The sequence below is a fragment of the Rhipicephalus sanguineus genome, chromosome 5 (genome assembly GCF_013339695.2).
Source record: "Rhipicephalus sanguineus isolate Rsan-2018 chromosome 5, BIME_Rsan_1.4, whole genome shotgun sequence".
Taxonomy (NCBI): Eukaryota; Metazoa; Arthropoda; class Arachnida; order Ixodida; family Ixodidae; genus Rhipicephalus; species Rhipicephalus sanguineus.
The window spans coordinates 195,098,712-195,119,586 of NC_051180.1; the positions used below are offsets into that span (position 1 = coordinate 195,098,712).

General features: G+C 46.7%; 1 protein-coding gene and 1 non-coding gene across 2 annotated transcripts; both read right to left on the minus strand.

The window, feature by feature from the left end:
• Positions 1-633: 633 nt before the first annotated feature.
• Positions 634-5,233, minus strand: LOC125758668 (uncharacterized). The gene is made up of 5 exons (XM_049416105.1): positions 4,820-5,233; positions 3,792-3,885; positions 3,052-3,512; positions 2,202-2,373; positions 634-1,424 (listed from the first exon to the last, which is right to left on the minus strand). Exons 1-5 carry the CDS (start codon positions 4,970-4,972, stop codon positions 634-636), a joined length of 1,671 nt encoding a protein of 556 aa, XP_049272062.1. The 5' UTR covers positions 4,973-5,233.
• A 15,327-nt stretch (positions 5,234-20,560) lies between these two features.
• On the minus strand, positions 20,561-20,633 carry Trnat-cgu (transfer RNA threonine (anticodon CGU)). The gene has a single exon. It is a non-coding gene; the product is annotated as a tRNA-Thr (tRNA).
• Between the last annotated feature and the right edge of the window lie 242 nt (positions 20,634-20,875).

Sequence of the window (20,875 nt, forward strand, 5' to 3'; positions counted from 1 at the left end):
TTCCCTGCAGGAAGTTTGCTTCTTGCGTGCAAATCTATACAATGGACTGCTTAGAGACCTTACAGGTATTTAGCACTGGCGAAAATGAGAGCACTCAGTCATATCGCACCTACCCCTCCCCCCTTCAGCCAAGAAGCCAGTAAATTAGGCTTGACAGAAGACAAAGACATCGGAGCAACAAGGAACGTTTTAATAGTAACGATAACAACATAACAACAACTTTACCGGTTGAAACAAGCAGCAATGTGCACGAAGATAGATCAGAGCAAAGCAAAACATTACATAAAAAGAGACACACAAAATTTGTAAGATGTCATATTGTGGTTTCAACTTACCCCCCTTTTTAGCGAATTCGACATATGCCTTCACGTTATGATACGTAAGGTAAGTTGCTTGTTTCAGTGAATATTTATTTACATCGAAAATCCAAGGTTGATTACTCATAAAACATATAACAATTGGTGCGTGCACATTTCCTGCACAAGGACAGCTCATCAAAAAGAACAAATGAAGTCAGCTACACGAATGTTCATTTGCACAGTAACAGACAGATTCAACACAGTATGCTCACAGAAATGCGTTCTTTTCATAAGCAGTAATTTTTAAATTGGATTGGAGCCTTTTAAAAAGCTGCTACTCAAGGTTCACTGCAGCACACGTCTTACTTGACTGACCACTCACCCTTTGTGCCTGTTTTTGCCGAAGATGAATCTTTAGCCTTGTCCTAACATACTTTCCTAGCAGCGACTTTTCTACCTGTGCACGATGGATTTCGCAGCTCTCCAGTGGCACAGTTACTGATCTGCGCAATGCACTCAAAATGCTCGCGAATGGGGTTTTTAGCGCCAAAATTCCGTCTTCGTCGGCAAAGGCCTTGAAGTGTTCTTCGCATTCAGTGAGCACTTCCATGACAGCTCGGCTAGGCTGAATGAGCTTTCCAGCGCCCTGAGCGTATTCTTTAAGCTTAACGAGAGTGCTGTATTTATCGTAATTTCCTACCAGTGCCGCTTTGCAGTCCTTGCACTCGTCAATGAATTTCAAGATGGACTTCAGTAGAAAACCTCCTACATATGCAAGAATGTCACGTTCTACTGCAGTGGTTGCATACAGAAGAACGTTTTCAAGCTCTTCTGCTTCCTCGTTCTCCCCACTTTCTTGCGCAACTTGTGCCTTGATACTGGGGTCCAGGAGGTCAGCTAAGTGCAAGCTGTCATCCTCGTTATAGCTAGATGACGTTGGCGAGTGCAGGTATTGGCTGACACATATCATCTTTAGAGCACACTTTAAATCATACGCACTTGGGATGGGCTTCCTGAGTCTTACAACAGAGAAAATATTTTCAAGACAGTCCTGTATCAGTCTACCTGTAAGCAGGTACCGGTAGCCACGTTTCTTCAGCAGTTCGTCGGACAGGCACAGCACAACTGTCGTTGATATCAAGAGACCGGCTTGGGAAGGTTTCCAGTGAGCAGTTTTGCCCATGTTGATACGGCAGAAAGTTGTACAAGCCAGTTGAAGGATTTTAACTGCATCTTCATGTTTTGAGGGATCAAAATAGCTCAAAGCAACCACTGGGTGCCGTGATGACATGAGTGTGTACCATTTGCTCACTAATTCAAGGAACCAAGCTGTTGCCTCTGCTTCAGGCTTTAGCTTTCCTTGTTTGACCAGGTATGTGATAGCAGGAGGGGCTTCGCGAAACATTTGAACGGCGACATTCACCTTCATCTTAGTGAAGTGCCCACTGCCAATGTGGATGTCAGACAACTTATTCGCAACCTTCAGGTCATCGTCAGAGTCAAATTCTAGGACTGCTTTAATGTGATCAACGCTGACAATTTCTCCAGGAAGCTCTTGCTCCTTAACGGTTTCTTGTCCTAGTGTAAATATTTCTGAACGAAGCAGCTGGGCCCGAATGTTTTTCAAAACATGCGCTGGATCAGCCATAAAAAACAACATCTGGTCTGCAAGGTGCGGGTGTGGTACAGAACACACGGTCTCTGATTGTTGCTGGAGAATCCCAGTAGGCCATACTGCCCGGTTAGCTGATCCCATGTCACTGGTTACCACAAGCACTCGCAACGAGATATTAAAGCAGAGCTCAAATAAATGAAATACAAGATCTTTCAGGAGTGCCCCGTCGACTGATCGCCCAGTGAAGTGGTAGGCTATGACCTGCTTCCACCTCGTGTTTAGCCCACCGATCATGAACACAAGGGCATGGTTGGCAACTTGCACATTTGACTGTGGCAGCGTGGTACCCCCGAAAAGGCAGTCTAGAGAGCGGTCGTGATCGAAACCCTGGCTGATTTCCATCTCATCCATGAATAACACGCAGTCCTTTTCTATGTCATGCATTGTCTCACTTTTGAGCTTTAAGACATATAGTACCTCATGAAGAATGCCTGGCAAAAAGCGGATGTTCTGAAGTCTTCTAATGAGGGTCCTGTTCGAAGGTAATGGATACGACAACGACCTCAGTAGTTCATATCCTGTTGTGCCACATGCATGTTTAATCTGAAGTGCTACTCTGATAGTCTTTTCAGACCATTTTGATCCTTTCGTAGTCTTTCTCGCCAGAGCAGCTGCTTGGTCATTGTTCAGAAAGCTTGCAGTAGTTAATTCGCGTATTTTTTTTTCAGCAGATGCCAGTTTTTTCCTCGCACTTTTGAGCTGTGATTTTGCTTTCTCATGTAGTCTTTGTAGGCTCTTGTACTTGCGCATCAGGTCAGCGTTTTTTTTTCGTAGTTCCGCGTTCTCTCGATGAATCAGTGTCGTACCTACAGCTGCACTTTTTGCAGTTGTGAAGAGGTGTGGGGATAGCGCTTCTACTCCTCCACACTCAGGCTGATTTTTCAGTGTTGAAGTACCATTTTCAAGAGAGGGTGTCCCACTTGGTACAAAGCTATGAGAAGCTTCAAGACAAGACATCTGTGTTTTATTCTGAACATAAGTGTCACTGAAGTGAAAATACTGATGCGCAGAGGCTAACGATTCTCGTGTGCAGCAGGACTTATCAGCACTGCCACTTTTAACGTTATCAAGAGGGACAGATGGCACAAGAAATTTCCGAGATGTCCTTTGACAATTTCTGGTATCTTTTCCTGTCGTAGGAACAGACGCTGGTGCGCTCACAAGTGCAATTGGCAATGATGCACAATGAATACGTAAGTCACGAGCATCGCCCATGTCAGCTGGAATATCAACCGAGTTAGCATCCAAAGATTCACAAGCAGAACTAGCACTACCAGAACTGTCAGCGGCGTTGCTTGGGGTGTCACCAGAATGTAGACTTAGCTGAACAGTGTCTACATCTGCGGAGGCACAGTTTGGCTCCACAGTACTGCTTGCTGCAAACATCACATTCGGCACTGGAGCCACCTCTGATACCTGAGCACTGGCTGTCTTGGGTTGTACGCCGGCGACTCTGTCACTTGAGAGATCTGGATGCCGAGGCGGTACGTTTGATACAGCATCCCGATTCTTTGGGGGCAATCTGTGCTTTGGAAGAGCTGAAAGAGTTAACAAAGCCACTTTAGTATAACAAAACCACTTTAGTGTTATTGCTGACAAGTACAAAGGTGACATTTAAGATTTCCCACTCACTATTGGAAGAACTAAGCCATTATTGAGTTCGTAAAAAAATCGCACTCAAACTCTGGCCTTTAGGTAAAAGTCTTTTTGACAACGCTCGGACAAAGTCACATGCGTAGTTTACAAGCATTTTACGCATGCGCGAGCAATGAGTAGTCAAAACAATTTAGCTAGCACATTCAACTGAGCTCACTTACGGCGAAAAGAAAACAGCGTCGGGATAGCATCTGGCCTTAGTTTCTTCAAACCGTCCTGCCTCCTTTGCTCGAAGCTTGTGTCCTCGAAGTGGGCCTTGAACAAAGCAATAATGCGAAAAGTCATAGAGGACACGAAACAGACAAACGTAGTCTATAAAACACTAAATAAAACTGATATCACGACATAAAAAAAATCATCGTTGTGGCAGTTTATGAAAAAAAGGACAAAAAAATTCCGACGCTGCACCACACTCTCCCACGCGGCATATTTGAGTTAAAAGCAAAAACCGGAATTCTTGGTGCACAGAAACAGAAGTGTTTAAGACAGACAGACAGACAGACAGACAGACAGACGTACGACGGACGGACGCGAAAAGTAAATCAGTCGCATTTTATATTATTAAAACAAAAACTTTACTGGCATAGTTGAGCGAGTTAAGGTGTTATTTTCGCGTGGCCTTGAAGCGAAGAACAAATACCCCGTGGCAAGACACGCAAAATTTAGTTGTTGCGTTGCAGTTGTGCAAGACTACCACGGCCGGACTGGAAAGGCACGCGAGCCGTAACTCTACAGGGAACGCGTTCGTCGGCTTGTCTGTCTACATCTCCAATTGTACTTCCTGAGCGTCCGAGGTGAAAGTTGCAGGAGCGCGCACATCTGCCAGCAAAGGAACACGCGAACGCGAGCGTCTGTCGGTGGTTTACGGGCACGGCGTTTCTCGCGTTCAATGCGGCGACGGCTTTGGAAACTCAAGAAAAGAAGATAGCGAGTGCACGCAGTACGGTCCGTTTAACTAGCCATTTCGTTCGGTTAGCAAACTGCGCTTCGGCTGCGAGAATAAACAAGCATAACCATTAAACACGCTTTTGTTGGCATAACCAGGCCTAGCCGAGCTAAGCTGCAGCCAGGAGAAGTCGCGTTTACCTTGCACGGACTGCTTTTCGTCACACCACAAAGCAAATCATTTCACGAAATATGCGGTGATAAACTCAATCCGCTCGCGAGTCGCAATACAACGCGTACTCACCTCACAAACACGGGAGGAAGCAGTCGGCTCCCAGCAGTCTCGCTTAACTTGCGCAATCCAGCGTTTCCGTCGGTTAGGACAAGTCGGGAACCGGAACATTCTCACACCCCGTCTCCAGATGGTTGTGCATTGCGGCACGCAGCACCCTGGCATTCTCACTCCAAGGTTCTTGTAGAAGCACTTAGCGCGAGGATGGTGTCACAGAAGAAGCTAGGTCCAGAGCGATGTGGTAGACGCAGCGCATACCGCAGCTTGCACACCGCGCCAACGTGCAGTCGGTGCAGTACGACGGAGCTGCAACGAGTGGCCGGGAGAACCAACATGGCGCTCGCGTCGTCCCGTTGCCATGGAAACCTGGACTGGCAACATTGTGTTTTGGCGGGCGGCGGCAAGTGGTGGGTCAAAGGCTGACATCACCCTAAAAATTGGCCGCGTATCTGCATGCTTCGCTGCAAATGTCGTGTAAAGACGATAGAAGAGGCGCTGTGTGAGATATGGACGCCATCTGGCAATACGTCGGGAAACATGAGTGCTGTGTTGCGTGATGGTAGTCCCGGCGCAGCAGCAGGCGAAGACCGGCGGTGACCAACGCGACCGGCGGGGACGCCAGCCAGCCCGAAAACGCGGTTTGGCGCGAAGCGCGGAAGCAGAGAAACGTCCGCACTCAACGAGTACTCTCCACACACTCTTATTTACACGTCGCCTGGGTAAAACAGGAACGCCAGAGCGGCGCCCAAAACCGGCAGCCTGAAGGCCGCCCACAACGCTGCTTTTTCGTTTTTTAAATATTTTTTTCACCTTCTTGGCCTTCTCAAAACTAAAGTTTTTCAACACCAACCCATGGCATTCGTACAGTGCAATACAGAACCGAAACACAACAATGAGCTCGTGCGAAGGGCACGGATGAAGGCAAATATCAGCGCAGTCGCATTTTCAGCTTTGTTGAAACAGCGCTCACTAGACGACGACGAAGTAAAAGAAGGCACAGGACAGGCGCTGCCTGTCCTGTGCCTTCTTTTACTTCGTCGTCGTCTAGTGAGCGCTGTTTCAACAAAGATGAACGCGTACCAACTCGCTCAAGCTTCCATTCTTATGCATTTTCAGCGCAGCTTAAGAAACTAGGGTCCTTAAAATTACGCATGTATGCATTTTCTATTAAAGGAACACGCCACCTAATACTTACCTAGTGATGTTGCACCTCAGATATGCATGATATTTACTTTTTGATCGACAACGTTCACAAGTATGAACAGCCGTACCAGTTCAAGACGGCTGGCCCTAGGGCAAGTGGTTCAACTTTGGCCGAGTGGCTGAATCGAGGGACGTGCCGACAAACAGAAAGACAGACCAAAATTTCTGCGTTTAAGTTCCCCAAGAAAGACTATCATCTTTAAAAACGGAGGGGGCGCGCACACATGAAGGCTCCCTAAAGCATCGTAAAAGCGTCGGCGTCACTCATAGCATCAGGCTAATCAAAACCAAAAAAAAATTGACCGCGTATCTGCGTGCTTCGCTGCAAATGTCGTCTAAAGACGATAGAAGAGGCGCTACGTGAGATATGGACGCCATCTGGCAATACGTCGGGAAACATGAGCGCTGTGTTGCGGGCTGGTAGTCCCGGCGCAGCGGCAGGCGAAGACCGGCGGTGACCAACGCGACCGGTGGGGACGCCGGCCAGCCCGAACACGCTGTTTGGCGCGATGCGCCGAAGGAGAAGAAACGTCCGCACTCAACGAGTACTCTCCACAAACTCTCTTACTTACACGTCGCCTGGGTAAAACAGGAATCCCAGAGTGGCGCCCCCTGTCATTCGTACAATGCAATACTGAACCGAAACCGAAACACAATATGAGCTTGTGCAGAGGGCACGGAGGAAGACAAGTTTCAGGGCAGTCGCATTTTCAGCGCACCTTAAGAAACTAGGGTTGTAACATTGTAGGGCGAGTAGGGCCAGAAGGACCGTCACGACGAAAACCTGCCTCCTCAGTCGTATTCGCCTGGAACGTTGGTGTGGCTTCGCGTTCCCTCCTCCGCTCGTGGCCTTTCCACAAGGCTACTGCCTAAGTATGAAGGCCCCTACCGTGTCCTACGTCAAGCATCCCCAGTTAACTATATGATTGAGCCTGTTCAATCATCTACGGACCGCCGTCGTCGCGGCCGCGAGACTGTTCACGTCGATCGACTGAAGCCGCATTATGACCCACCAGTTGTACCTGTTCCTTAGGTCGCCAGGATGGCTCCTTTGCCGCGGGGGAGTGATTTGTAACATGGTAGGGCGCAGACAAGAACGCCTGCGAAAGAAGAAGACGAAGACGGTTGTTGTTGGCGCTCGCGCTTGCTCGGCTTGGACCGCTGATCGCTTCAGCTGTGTCAGTCTTTTAATAAACGCATTACTGTCTCAACGTTAAACGCGTACCATCAAGGTCTTTAAAATTGCGTATCTATGTATTTTCTATTAAAGGAACACACCACGTAATACTTACGTAATGATGTTACGCCTCAGATATGCGTAATATTTACTTTTTGATCGACAACGTTCACAAGTATGAACAGCCGTACCAGTTCAAGATGGGTGGGCGGTAAGCAAGTGGTTCAACTTTGGCTGGTTGGCTGAATCGGGTGACGTGCCGACAAACAGAAAGACAGAAAGACAGACCAAAATTTCTGCGTTTAAGTTCCCCAAGAAAGACTATCGTCTTTAATAGCTCTACGACGCGCCTGCCTCACCTGGCTGTAATGCCGCGTTCCTCGCTCACGCGCTCGCCCCGAGGAAAATGGCGGCCGGGCTACCGGGACGGCACGACGCGCTTTGCGTTTCCCTCTAGTCCGGCCGTGGTGTTCAATCACATTTTAACATCGTCATTTATTAAACCCTTAAAGGCCTTAAACAAGGCATTACATAAGGGGGGGGGGAGCAAATAATTGTCATAAGGACATGTCATGACACAAGTGCAGTGCTTAAAGAATAACAGTGAAGCAAATATACATTGCACAGTGTTGAACACAAAGATAAAGAAAATTGTGAAAATGTAAGAATAATTAACTATTACACGTGGTTGGTTGCAAGAAGCGAACACAAATGAATAACGGACGGTTAAAGAAAAATAAATTTAGAAAAAACTTCATTGCAAAGCAGAAGCTTTGTTAAAGAACAGGTATGTGCGAGGGTCAGCTGAAAAGAGAAGAGAGCAACACTCTGAATTTGACTTGGTCGCGCTCCTGAACAACATACTCAGGAACACTGTTCCAATGTTGAATGACTCATGGCAAGAAGGATTTGTTAAATGCCTGAGTTTAGCCATGAAGACGTTGTACACTTTTAGAGTTGAACAGTCGACGGGAAGTGCGAGTTGGAGGAATGAGCAGAGTGCCATGCAGGTGAGAAAAGTTGTGATAGAGTTTGTAAAACAGGCTGATCTGTGCGGTTTTTCTGCGAACAGCTCGAGGGGTTAGCTCAAGAGACGATTTGATATGAGTTGCGCTTTAGTGTTTACTGTACTGAGATGATATGAACCGGGCTGCCGCGGGATGGCGACCATGCCGCGGAATGGCGACCAAGTTCTGCCTCCAGTCAGCGACGCTCTTCTGGCTATCACACCTCGTTCTCTGATTACGCTTTCACCGTTAACTACTAGAGCTACCACAACGCCTTGTTTAATAATTTAACATGGACGTTAGTCGTCGGAATGGAGATGTACCACCAAGCATCATAGTGGGTGCATCCACGTTAAACGGTGCTATAGCTGCAGGACATCAATATACATTGTGCAAACTCTCTTATATCATTGTATAGTAAACATTCAGTTACTTCTGTAAGGGCACGCTTTACTTTCGTGTTATTCCGATTCCTATGACGGAGGGATCAACCATCTTTTTGTCATTTTATTCGGTGCAGGGTGTCACGTTTATTCCATCGGAGAGGCGCCCATGAAATGAAACATTGTTTCAGACCTGCCCTGATTGTGATACACCCATTAATCATGGTCTCCAAATGGTGATGTACTTTTTTTCACGCTGAATCGGTATCGTGAAGGCAATAGTTCTAGTTTTTATTTCATGCGCAGCGTTGACGGAACAGACTGGGAACCCACATAAAATACCAGAATTTGCCGTAGGGATTTCGTGGGCAATGCTAAGGCCAGTGAACAGGAGCACCCAGCCTGCCTCCCAACGATTTTTCCATCCCCTTACAAGAAGGCTAGAACAGCTCGCTCATGTGAACGTTGCGAAAGGTGGGGTAACATTTATGCGTATTTTGCACGTTGTTTAGGCTTGACAGCGATGAATATTCATTTCGTTGTAGACGTATTCGATTCACAGTTTATATCTTTAGGGCCGGTGTACTTTTAGCGCTTGTCATGCTCTTATTTTATTTTTGTTAGTTTACATAACAAAATCTTCGTGGTAAAACCAGTTTTCTATATCTCTGCAGGTACACGGCCACTGCTGCTGCGTGCTTGCACTAGCCGGCTATGCCCACTGTGCAGTCGCAAGTCGCGTCAATGACACCTCTGTTTGGAGACGATGTGTCAAAACAGAATGAAACAAAACGAGACTATCGAATAAAAATCCTTATTTACTCTCAATGGTCTGTGACGCAGCGAGGTTGCGCGTTTGGGACACACGCTGACCTGTGACCATGCTTCCGTCCGCAGAGACAAGTTCGTTAGCATTATGTACATGACCTGCCTCGTACAGAAGCTTGCCTTTATCAATGATTACTCCCCTGAAAAATTTATCCAAACCTGCGACTGTCTGAAAACCAGCCAGCAGTTGCAGACGAACGCACGCAGACGACACCATGCTCGCACAAGCAGCCGCGCGTGTGGTCTGGGAAGGAATGCTATTACCCCAGGGACACGGAAACGGCCGCATTGGCGCTGAACGCCGCCGCGCTGGTGGAGCCGCCTATGCAAGCACAGTGTGCCCATAGAAAGTGCCAAGTGTTCATCGCTTACACAGCTCACGGCGTTCTGTCCCGGTGCAAGAAGAGACGAGGTGTTGCGGAGGCACAGACGTTCAAGTCCGAGTCCATGCCGCAGGCTTTATCTGTGGCAGAATGGGGGCTGGCGTTGTGGTTGAGGGTGGGAGGCACAGGGTTCAGTGACCTGGGCGTCGCAGGTACTTCAGGGGCCCGGCGTTTCCCAGAAGCAGGGATTGGCGCTAGCACGGGCCATCCCTACTGAAAATTCCTATATTTACAGGACCCATACATATGATGTTATTGGATACAGGTCGTATAGGGGATACAGCTTTATAGGTGATACAGGTTTATAGGTGATACAGGTTTATAGGTGATATAGGTTGTATAGGTGATATAGGTCGTATAGGTGATACAGGTAGGTTGATTATATGGGTGTTATAGGTGATATGGGTAACATGGGCCGAATCAGCGATTTGGGTCACAAATGACGTGCAGCAAAGGAACATATTGATAAAGACATGCCAGTTTATGAAGCGTGTAATAAAAGCAAATATATACAGCAATTCAAGCTGTAATGATATCTCGCAGCAGTCTAATTATAAGAATGTAAGAATTCACTGCTGCACTTACATATATACTTGAAGAAAAACGATCAGGCAAGAATATTTGGTAACTGATTATTTATTTAAATCTTTAAGCATCTCCGCAATAAAACGGCACCATACACGCACATGCACAGTGATGCAGATGCTGTGATTTCTTCATTGTGTAAGCTGCAGCGGACCTTCGGTGTTCTGTAAAATGTTCAAGTCAAAATGGGAAATACAAATCTGTTAACATCGATATTTATTTTTACGAAAACTCCAATAGGGACGAATGCCATCATTTAGTTGGCGTAGCGCCTGTTTCCGAATAACCAGGGCAAGGCCTGCCTGTAAGAAATACAAAAAAAGAGAGAAAATCTTGTCATACAAATAAAATAGCTAGAAGAGGACGGTTTAATAATGTAAACCACAATAGTTACGTTTGCATACTGATACAACATCCAACGCACAATACTTTTTTTCAGTTTTCATGACTTTCGAGTAGAACGTACGAAGGCAGTGAAAATGATAAACTTACCTTCAAAGATAATCAATAGAGGCGCGTTGTTTGGAGATCCAGCAAACACAGAAAATGTTGATGGCACATCATGGTGACGGTATCTGTCTCGGCAGCTTTGCAGAAGGGAAGCTGCGATGGAGTCTTGCATGTAGGCTGAGGTGTCCATTTTTCCGCCGGAAAGTTGCGATGCTGGGTCTGGTGAACAACCGTTCCGCCGAAACAAACTTCCATGTACAGCACATGAGCGAAGTATGTTCTTCACTCTTTCGCTGATAGCCTGTGCACATCGCGGTACTCAATGTCCACGAAATCAGAGCAAGAGAGATCGCAAGTGACGAACACGATCCGCACTCGTGACGCTGGTGAGCAATTCTGAAGAAATAAGAAAGTGCGGCGCGGAGGGATACACAACAAGAACTAAAGTGACCGTCAGAAATTTACACTGGTGTAACTGCCAATAAATTCTGCGAAGCTTATTTGTGAACCATCAAGTTTTCATGGCGCAATATTAGCACCCTATAAAATACAAATTGAACTTTTCTCGCGTTATTTTCTTGATCGCAACAGTAGACGGGCCTCCTTGCACCTGTGCAGCGAAAGTTTGCGACATGCGTTCTCAGAATTCTTCCCCGCTCATGGTCTCGCCACGTGCAAAGACTACCGCCCGCGACTTACCAGACAGGCGAGTTTCGGAACAATAGGGCGCGCCTTTTCCCTCCACGGGGGAGAGCAGCTTAAAAATGCACGACCGTTGAAAGACGCATTCGTCGAATCCGCATTCTTTTCGCGTAAGCCGGCTACCACGACGTGTTTTATCCCCATTTTTATCGTACTTCTCATGAATAAATAGTAAAAAAATAATAATAATAAAATAATAATAATAAAGACACTGCCTGTCAAAGCATTGAATACACATGCCGATAAACATTGAATCAAGGGTATTTTTGCTAATTTTAGAAGGCAGCATTTTAGCGCATCATTGAAGCAAATGCACGTGTCGCACTTGACCGCGACACGATCCGTCTACAAAGTTCAGAAACACGTGCGCCGCACAGTCAGTGCCAGAAAGCATATGCTTGCATGCAGTTTTATGTAATACAATGCTGCTCCACTGAGTGCTGTAACTGTATCCTCAAGTTTGGTTTATGCCTAATTCAGGACCCTTGTTAACGAATGTGTCTTACAGAAAAATGGAAAAATATGCGTAAGAGAAAACTGCAGCCGATAGTGGTGCTGGCCATATGACACACGCACGCACGCACGCACGCACGCACGCACGCACGCACGCACGCACGCACGCACGCACGCACGCACACACACACACACACACACACACACACACACACACACACACACACACACACACACACACACACACACACACAATAAGTTTTGTGAATTCTACCCCAGAAGGTAATGTAGGTGTCAACATCCCTCATTGAGAGCGCTCAATACTAGGTCAATTAAATGTGTAGTGACCGTGGGACAATTAAACTTTTCTTAATGTATGTCAATTCAAAATAAAATGAGTGAGTGTAAACTGAATATTTCAAGCCTAATGTCAATTCAATGTTTATTGAGGGCACTCATTAGAAGCTGCCGTTTAATTGACCAGCTATTGAGTCAAAAAGGCCTCGGTTCGGGGTCAATTGACACGCAAAGTGCATTTTTGTAAGGGGTGCGCGTGCAAAAAGATGTTGTAAGAGGTGTAGATGAAAGCGGATGATTATGTGCTGCACTGCCACTTGTCAAGATAAAAAAAAAGCCAGCTGGTTCGAGAGCTAGATTGAGATGAAAGGGAATTTGAAAGAGAACATTGAGAATTAAGTGCTGTCCTGCCACTTATAAAGATAAAAAGGCGAACAATTGATCAGGAAGAGATTGTGAGCGGTTTGAGTGAGAGCGGATGAAAGAAAACAACTCCTGTGTTGATCCTATATGCCGCCATATAGGTCCTGGGCGGCCCTATTTGTATCCTATAACCGCCATATGGGTCCTCTGGAGGTCCTATTTGAGTCCTATAACCGCCATATGGGTCCTCTGTAGGTCCTACTTGCGTCCTATATACCACCACATGGGTCCTGTTTAGGTCCCATTTGGATCCTGTTTGGATCCTATATACCCCCACACGGTCCTATACAATTTAGTCCTGTAAGTCCTGTATAAAACCATACGGATCCTGTATGAAACCATATAGGTTTTTTTTTCAGTAGGGATGGAGCGGTGCCGCAGGACGGTGCGTTCGGAACACGAGCCGATGACGCCCCCGGGCCGCTACAGGTTTTCGTGACTCCTATCCGGTTGCTTGGAAGTGTCCTTTGAAAGCTGCAGATTACGGTGCGATGCCGTAGCAGAAAAGGAGCCGAAGCGGCCGGTAACAAAAGCCGGCGACTCTCGCACATAGCTCGAGCGCTCACGATCAAACACCCCGGGCCCCTATGCCCACGTCACCTTCTTTTATGTATCTCCCACTTGGTTCTCATCTTCTTCTATCCTCCTCGTTCACGCTTGATGCCTTCCTCTTCTTCTATCACATTTTTCCTCTCACCTCCTACATGTGACAGTCTCCTAGTCTCCACTGTGCGTCAACGCTCCTCCTATACGGATATCGGAAGATTTTTCTCTGCCCATTTCCTGTCGTTGAAATTCCTTAGCATCTCTCCACCTCAACACTTGATCATTTCATGCAGCCCTTTGCAGCCTGATTTCTCGTTTTCCCGCGAGCGCCCAACGCGAGGCGTCCTAGAGTCCTTTATTCATGTCCTGTCCTGATTGCAACTATCACTTCCCAAATGTAAACCTCGGAACCATTACACATTTCTACCAGAGTTCAAGCACCTCGTACTTATTGTGAACGATCTGTGCTTCGTAATTGCTGCATTCCTCTCTCCCTCGGCTGCCGTAGCTTCCCGCATCTATCGCCCTCATTCAGGTGCAATAGGAGCGCCAGAGGAGCGTGTACTGTGCGATGTCAGTGCACGTTAAAGACCACCGGGTGGTCTAAATTCCCGGAGCCCTCTGCTACGGCATCCCTCATAATCATTTCGTGGTTTTGGGATGTAAAATCACAGATATTATTAAAACCTGAAATTGCTGCCTAGCACAAAGGTGGCCCACATTTCAAACACAAGGACATGCCTTTCCAAGGGAGCCGAGCTTGCGAGTCACGCAATTCAGCGCAGTGATATTAGCGTCACTGACTATGACACGCAAGTTCAGTTAACCTTCTAATCTGAGGCACTCAATGCCGCCATTAGAATTGCGCCGCGAAGCAAAACAACGATAAAATATTTGCAGTGGCTTAGCTCGGCTATGCCAGGATATACGTAGCCTTAGCAAAGGTTCAGCTGATTATTCTTAGCTTTCCAGATTGTCTAGGATTATTAGCCTTCTGTTCATTCTTCGTACGCTGAACCACTAATTGCCAGTCAACTAGTTCGGGATTTGATGAGATAAGCTTCTCGGCTCTTCTGCGCCGTTGAGCAGCATTTGCGCTCTCCTTCTCCATGGCGTTACCCACCTGCAAACGCCAGTCAGAGGCGTTATCAAGCGGCCCCAGCGCAGTGTCAGACGGCGACTGCACAGCGAAGGCGTATAGCTGCGCGCGCGCCGGCGCCGCTGTGTCTATGGCTACGACGTCACTCCTCTCGAATGCGGCGCAGACCAGCAGCGGTGAGCCGCGCGCGGCGGTGTCGGATAGCGCGTGAGATGCCAGCTCCCGTGACTCAGCTGTGTGACATCACTGATCCTCGCGCATGCGCAGCACGGCTCGTGACCCTCGACGCGAAATCGGCTCCGGCTAGGTAAGTGCAGCTAGCGCTACAAAAACATGCGGGACTCGTCACGTAAATATTGCGAAGTGCCAAGGCTGCGGTGTCTACGAGAAAGCAGGGAAAAAATCCCGCTTGCGTACTCTTGCCGAGGTGAAGACAGAGCCTGCCTGAGTTTTCAGTGGTGTTGATCTCCTGAAAATGCGGTAACAGGACAGTTAGAAACCCTGCAAGTATTCCTATAGCTAAGTGATTTACGAAATAACATGCTTCAAGTTGACCTGTATGTCATCTTCAATTTAAGGTATAATACAGGGTTCAATCGAACCTCTCTCACAGAACATACGTTTTTCTCACGGTAAACAAACATTGATCACAGAGAACAAGAACAAATGCGGTTCGACACCCTTACAGGTCCCTTGTTTACATAATCAACAAAAAACTTTCAGAATGTATTAAAAATTGTCAATGGATCATACTTGGTGAAAATTAAGCGCAATAGACGGTGCAAAAGAAGGAGCACACAGGACGGAGCGCTACTAACAACTGTGAACATTTACTGAAGACATAACCGCAGCTAGACAATGTGCGCATGTGCGCAAGGCTTCCGATGATCTGCACCAAAAGCAAACAACATACAACAAGCCAGGCGCGAGAGACAACCCCGTGACAACAGCAGCGCGTGTAAAATGAAATCACCAAAACGACCGAATGATGGGTGGCACGTGGTTACACAGGTGAATACCTAAAACCGGGAAAAAACAAGAGACTAAAAGCTAAAAAGAAGATATCACTAAAGAGATACCGAAAACAAAAACGCGCTTAAAGGTGGCCAATACTGAAACGCACTGCTTTATTTGATAAAGCAACTGAAGCGACACTCACGCGCGTGTCGGGTCCACAGCCTTCAATCAACGCGTCTTCCAAGATTTCGCGTTCCAGTTTGGTATCTCCGCGGCCTACTACTACCGTATTCTGCAACCTTGGGAAACAACCGCAAGCTTTCGTGTGTAAAACAAGGTTCGAACCTCCTGCTGACTTTGAGCACCTATAGTGTAACCGTTGATTAAGGCGCTGACCGGTCTGACCCAAGTAGACACAACCGCAGTTTAATGGAATTTGGTACATGACCGAATCTGTGCATTCGACATACTGATATTCGTGTTTCGTGGTGCAGCGGTTACTTGTTCGAGTGTTTGTCACGCGTTTGCATAGTTTTGCTAATTTGCAAGGAGCGGAGAAAACAAGACCCACCCCATGCTTAGCGGCAACCTTTTTCAAGTTATGTGACAATTTGGGCACATATGGGACCACCTCGTACGCACCCCTAATCAGAGGAACGCCTACATCTACCACGTGCTCCTTGCGAAGTTGGTTTAGAAGCGTTTCTGCGAACGCTAGTAGGAGCGGACGGAGGTACCCTGCCTGTTGCGAACGTTCGGTTTTGGAGACTGAAGCCAACCTGTGTGGACAAGACTTTACAAGGGCTGACCTGAGACATGATTATGCGATTCCCCTTTTGATGACCTTGGAATGGGAGGAATCGAAGGGGAGTACGGATTCTTTCGTTCTTGGCTTGTCAGCCCAGCAGACGTGGTTATGGTGATTGAAGGATAGTCGAAGGTGTGAAAATTGAATGGAGTCGTCCTGTTGTACCTCGAACGTGAACTTCAACGAGGAAGAACACTTTTCAAACACTTCCGCGATGGACGTAGCCAGTAGCGGTAAACGTGCCAGTGGAGCTGCATCTAAAATGACTAAAAAATCGTCCAATATCTGAAGACATTAACAACGCCTAGATGGGCTTCGTCAAGTAAACGCTTGAGCTGTAGGTCGAACTTAGCAAGAAAAATTTCACAAAGGACTGGCACCACGCAGGAGCCAATACAGATGCCTTGCTTTTGAATGAACAGGTCGTTGTCAAAAGAAATAAAGGTAACGCTGAGGTAGAACCTGAGTAGCTCAAGGAACTGCTCTTTAGGCACGCCACAATTACGGTAGTAGTAGGTCGCGGAGATACCAAACTGGAACGCGAAATCTTGGAAGCCGCATTGATTGAAGGTTGTGGACCCGACACGTGCGTGAGTGTCGCTTCAGTTGCTTTATCAAATAAAGAAGTGCGTTTCATTAATGGCCACCTTTAAGCGCGTTTTTTTTCGGTATCTCTTTGGTGATATCTTCGTTTTAGCTTTTAGTCTCTTGTTTTTTCCCAGTTTTAGGTATTCACCTGTGTAACCACGTGCCACCCATCATTCGGTCGTTTTGGTGATTTCATTTTACACGTGCTGCTGTTGTCACCGGGTTGTCTCTCGCGCCTGGCTTGTTGTATGTTGTTTGCTTTTGGTGCAGATCATCGGAAGCCTTGCGCACATGCGCACATTGTCTAGCTGCGGTTATGTCTTCAATAAATGTTCACAGTTGTTAGTAGCGCTTCGTCCTGTGTGCTCCTTCTTTTGTCCCGTCCATTGCGCTTAATTTTCACCAAGTATGCTCCATCACCAACTGGCCCTCGCCTCGAATCTGCTAAAATGTGAATGGATCCTGGTCAGAGGCCTCCTTCACAACGTGCGGAGCAGTGAAAGCTTTTGTAGTCACTTGACTAAGACCACGTAAGATCTAATCACGTGACTAAATCACCTGACATGATGTAATAAGTAGCCACGTGACGGAAATCCAGTATTATTTCGTAAGTAGTCACGCGACTGATATCACGAAACAGCACCTAACAACTAGTCACGCGATTAAAAATACCCTAACATCAAGTAACATCCAGTCGCGTCACTAGAATCACGTTATATCTAGTCCCGTGACTAAAAATGACGTAACATCTAATCACGTGAGCAAAACCACGTAACTTGACAAAACAGCCAGTCGCGTGACATGTTCCGCCAAAAACACGTAAAAGGTAGTCATGTGACTAAAATCGCGTCGCAACACGTAATATGTATTCATGTGACTAAAGATCACGTAACATCATGTATCAGCTAGTCACATGTCTAAAACACGTAACAAACATCGCGCAACAGCTCGTCACGTGACTAAGATAATAATAACTGGTCAGGTGACATGTTCCCGCCAAGAACCACTTAACAGCGAGTCGCCTGATTAAAATCGCATCATCACGTAACAGCGAGCACGTGACATGTTCCCGCCAAAATCGTGTGACACATGCGTAGTGTGAGGAACCGGCCGAAAATAACGAGATACAAAAGGGGCGCTTCTCTTGTGTAAATCTTCCTTTTTGTCTTTCGTTTCTTTCGCGCTGTTTATTACTATGAACCGGCCGACGCTGGTGTAGGATAGCCAAGCCTAATCGTACTTAATACTAGTTGCAATAACTTGACATCAGTAGCTGAAAAAACTTCGGAAAAGATAGTTCCAACATTCGCTCCGCTGTTGGTGTCAGCCTTGCACATTTGTGCAAGCTGCGCTTTTTTTTGTGTCTTGTTTGAACTGGCCGCGAGGGCCGGGTTTCAGTCTACGACTCTGAACAAACCTGGAGACCAGCATATAATCACTTGGCAACGAGGTGGGTTTCTGGGTCGTGTATACAACCGTCTATTCGCGTTTATTGTGTTTTCAGAAACGCTGAGAAGAAACCCATGAATGGGCTCTATAGCGTGCCATCTGCTTAAGAAAATAAATTGTTTGCAGCGCATTTTATTGTGAGCTTGAGAAACGAAAGGAATGTGGTTCAAACTAAATCGCCTTAAATGAAACTTTTAAACGAATTAAGAAGGTTACTGAACTATAATCAGTTTCTAAACAAATATGTGCCTTTACTTATGCCATTTATTCAGCTCTATAAAACGAAGTCTCTCTCAGCGACTATAACTGGCGGCTTGCCGCTTCCACCCAACTGTGCAAAATAATGGGTTTGTAAAGTGACGCCAACAAAGATTAGGAAAAAAAATTCGGCAGATCTCACGTACCGTGGCAGTCGATGTTATGCGAAGCATGCGGCGGGTAGGTGACTGTGGCGTAACTTTTTTACTGAGCGACACGTTACGAAATGACGCTAAAGATTTGTATAAATTTTATACCCACACATATATATGTTGAAGAGCCGCATATGCTTTATATATTCAGTTGTTTACGGTTGAGTAACGCTGCCAATGGCAACGTGGGTATTACCAACACCAGAAGAGGTAAGCTGATATGTAGTGCTTATACGTCTCCCGAGAACGCACGCACGCACGTTTCACGAACCCGTGTGCATGTGTGCATGACGTTCTTGACAGTTCTTGAGCAAGGGCATCATCACCGTGATCACTGAGCACCAGCAGCTTGTCATGACTTGTTATAGGATCGTGGTGACGAAGGGTCCATGTGTGGTGAAGTGTGTGGTATAGTAGATCTGTTGGAATTCGTGGATGCCTCGGTGATTTCATCGACAAATTGTCTGTCGACAGAGCCGGCGACATGTCGGAACCTGAAGCCACCCTTCGCGTTGGTGAGGTATAGGCCGTCGAGGCTGGTAGGCCTGGATAGTGCTACGTAGACGAACATCAGTGGATGGTGTTTGTCGTATTCATAGACTACCTGGGCGTATGTGGCATACGTAGCCTTGTCTACAAAGCGGCTGTCAATCAATCTGGCATCATCCTCGGTCAGCGTGAGGCCATCGCCCAGCTTCGTAAGAAATCAAGAGGACACTGCGTCGTTCTGGTGGACTAAGTGCACTTTACGGTGCGGTGATGTGAACATCATACGTAACTTTCGTTCATGTGTTCCTCCAGGGTCGAGCAATGCTTCAATATATCTTGCTGAATCATAGGAATACAAACACAATGTTTATTAGACTGCTATAAAAGCGGAGCCAACACTGGAACTACAGACGTTAATCTGTTATGACGCCTGTATCGTAGGAGTACACATCGTAGGGAGTATCATGTAGTCTTTATTGCTTTCTTGTAAAATTATATAGCCATCACCACAACCACAATTGACGTTGCACCGATATTACGCCTGCGTAGGCTGTTTTTCCAAACCAATTTATAGACCTGGCGTGGCTCAGTGGTAGAATACCTGATTGCCACGCAGAATGCTTGGGTTCGATTCCTGCAGGGAACGTAATTTTCATTCTTTCCATTCGTTGAGTAAACGCTGCCGGTGTTAGTTTTCCTTAACGCTCTAGCATTTGAGTTACCAATGTCTGTTCTCGCCGTTCCTGGGTAGATGTAAACTGCCAATCACCTGTGGCGCATACCCGTACACCGCGGCCCGTGGTAAACGGGTATGTGCCACACGTGTCTAATGGAAAGGGTTTGACGACGTACGCGACAGGATTGTAACGTTATTCATGTCATGACCCGGCAGTGATATTCGTCAAATCCTCTTACCCTCCCATGCAAATTTTGGTCCACACCAAGTTAAGGAGGCGATCATGAGAGCACCCAGACGTAGGCGGCTAGATAGATAGATAGATAGATAGATAGATACGTAGATAGAAACGCCGAAAGTACCAGAGGTTCGCTAAGAAATGCTTCGCATTTAAAATTCGGCAGATCCCACGCGTTGTGGGAATCGATTTCATGCGAAGCAGTCAGCCAGTACTCCTATGCTGTATTTTAAGGCTTTGACCCAGGAGTTACGAGCTCGATCGACGTGTCAGTAGCTGTGTGCACATCGTAGGCTTAGCAGGCATGTCGACAACACTGGCGTTTAAAGTGTAACTTATGGCGCGACGTAACGTCAGCCCTCACGTTACAGTACATACGTCAGTATTATCGAAACTACATGCACTTTATGGAGCAATCATGTGAATATCGTACTTAACTTTCGTCAATGTATTCCTCCGGGGTCGAGCAATGCTTCAATATAGCTTGTTGAATCATATTAATGAGCACTAACAGACAATAATGCCATGGAAAGTATAGGGGATGTTATTTATAGTAAATGTAAGGTAAATGTGAAGAAAGAAAAGTGGACGAAAAGATAACTTGCCGCGGGCAGGAACCGAACCTGCGACCTTCGAATAACGCGTCCGATGCTCTACCAACTGAGCTACCGCGGCGGCCATGCCTTGTCCACATTACAGGGTATATATGTACATTTAAACGTGGGAGCGTCAGTCAGCGCCGCCAGTAGCCATGACGGCGAGTGTGGAACACTCTCTTTCTGCCTGTTGGCGTCACGTAACGCGTGAACTTATTACGAGCTGGCAGCTGACCAATAATCCTTCGCATACCACCTGAAAGCATCAAGTCTGCTAGAACGAGACCCTCGCTATGAATGAAGGCAAGAAGTGTTAATTCT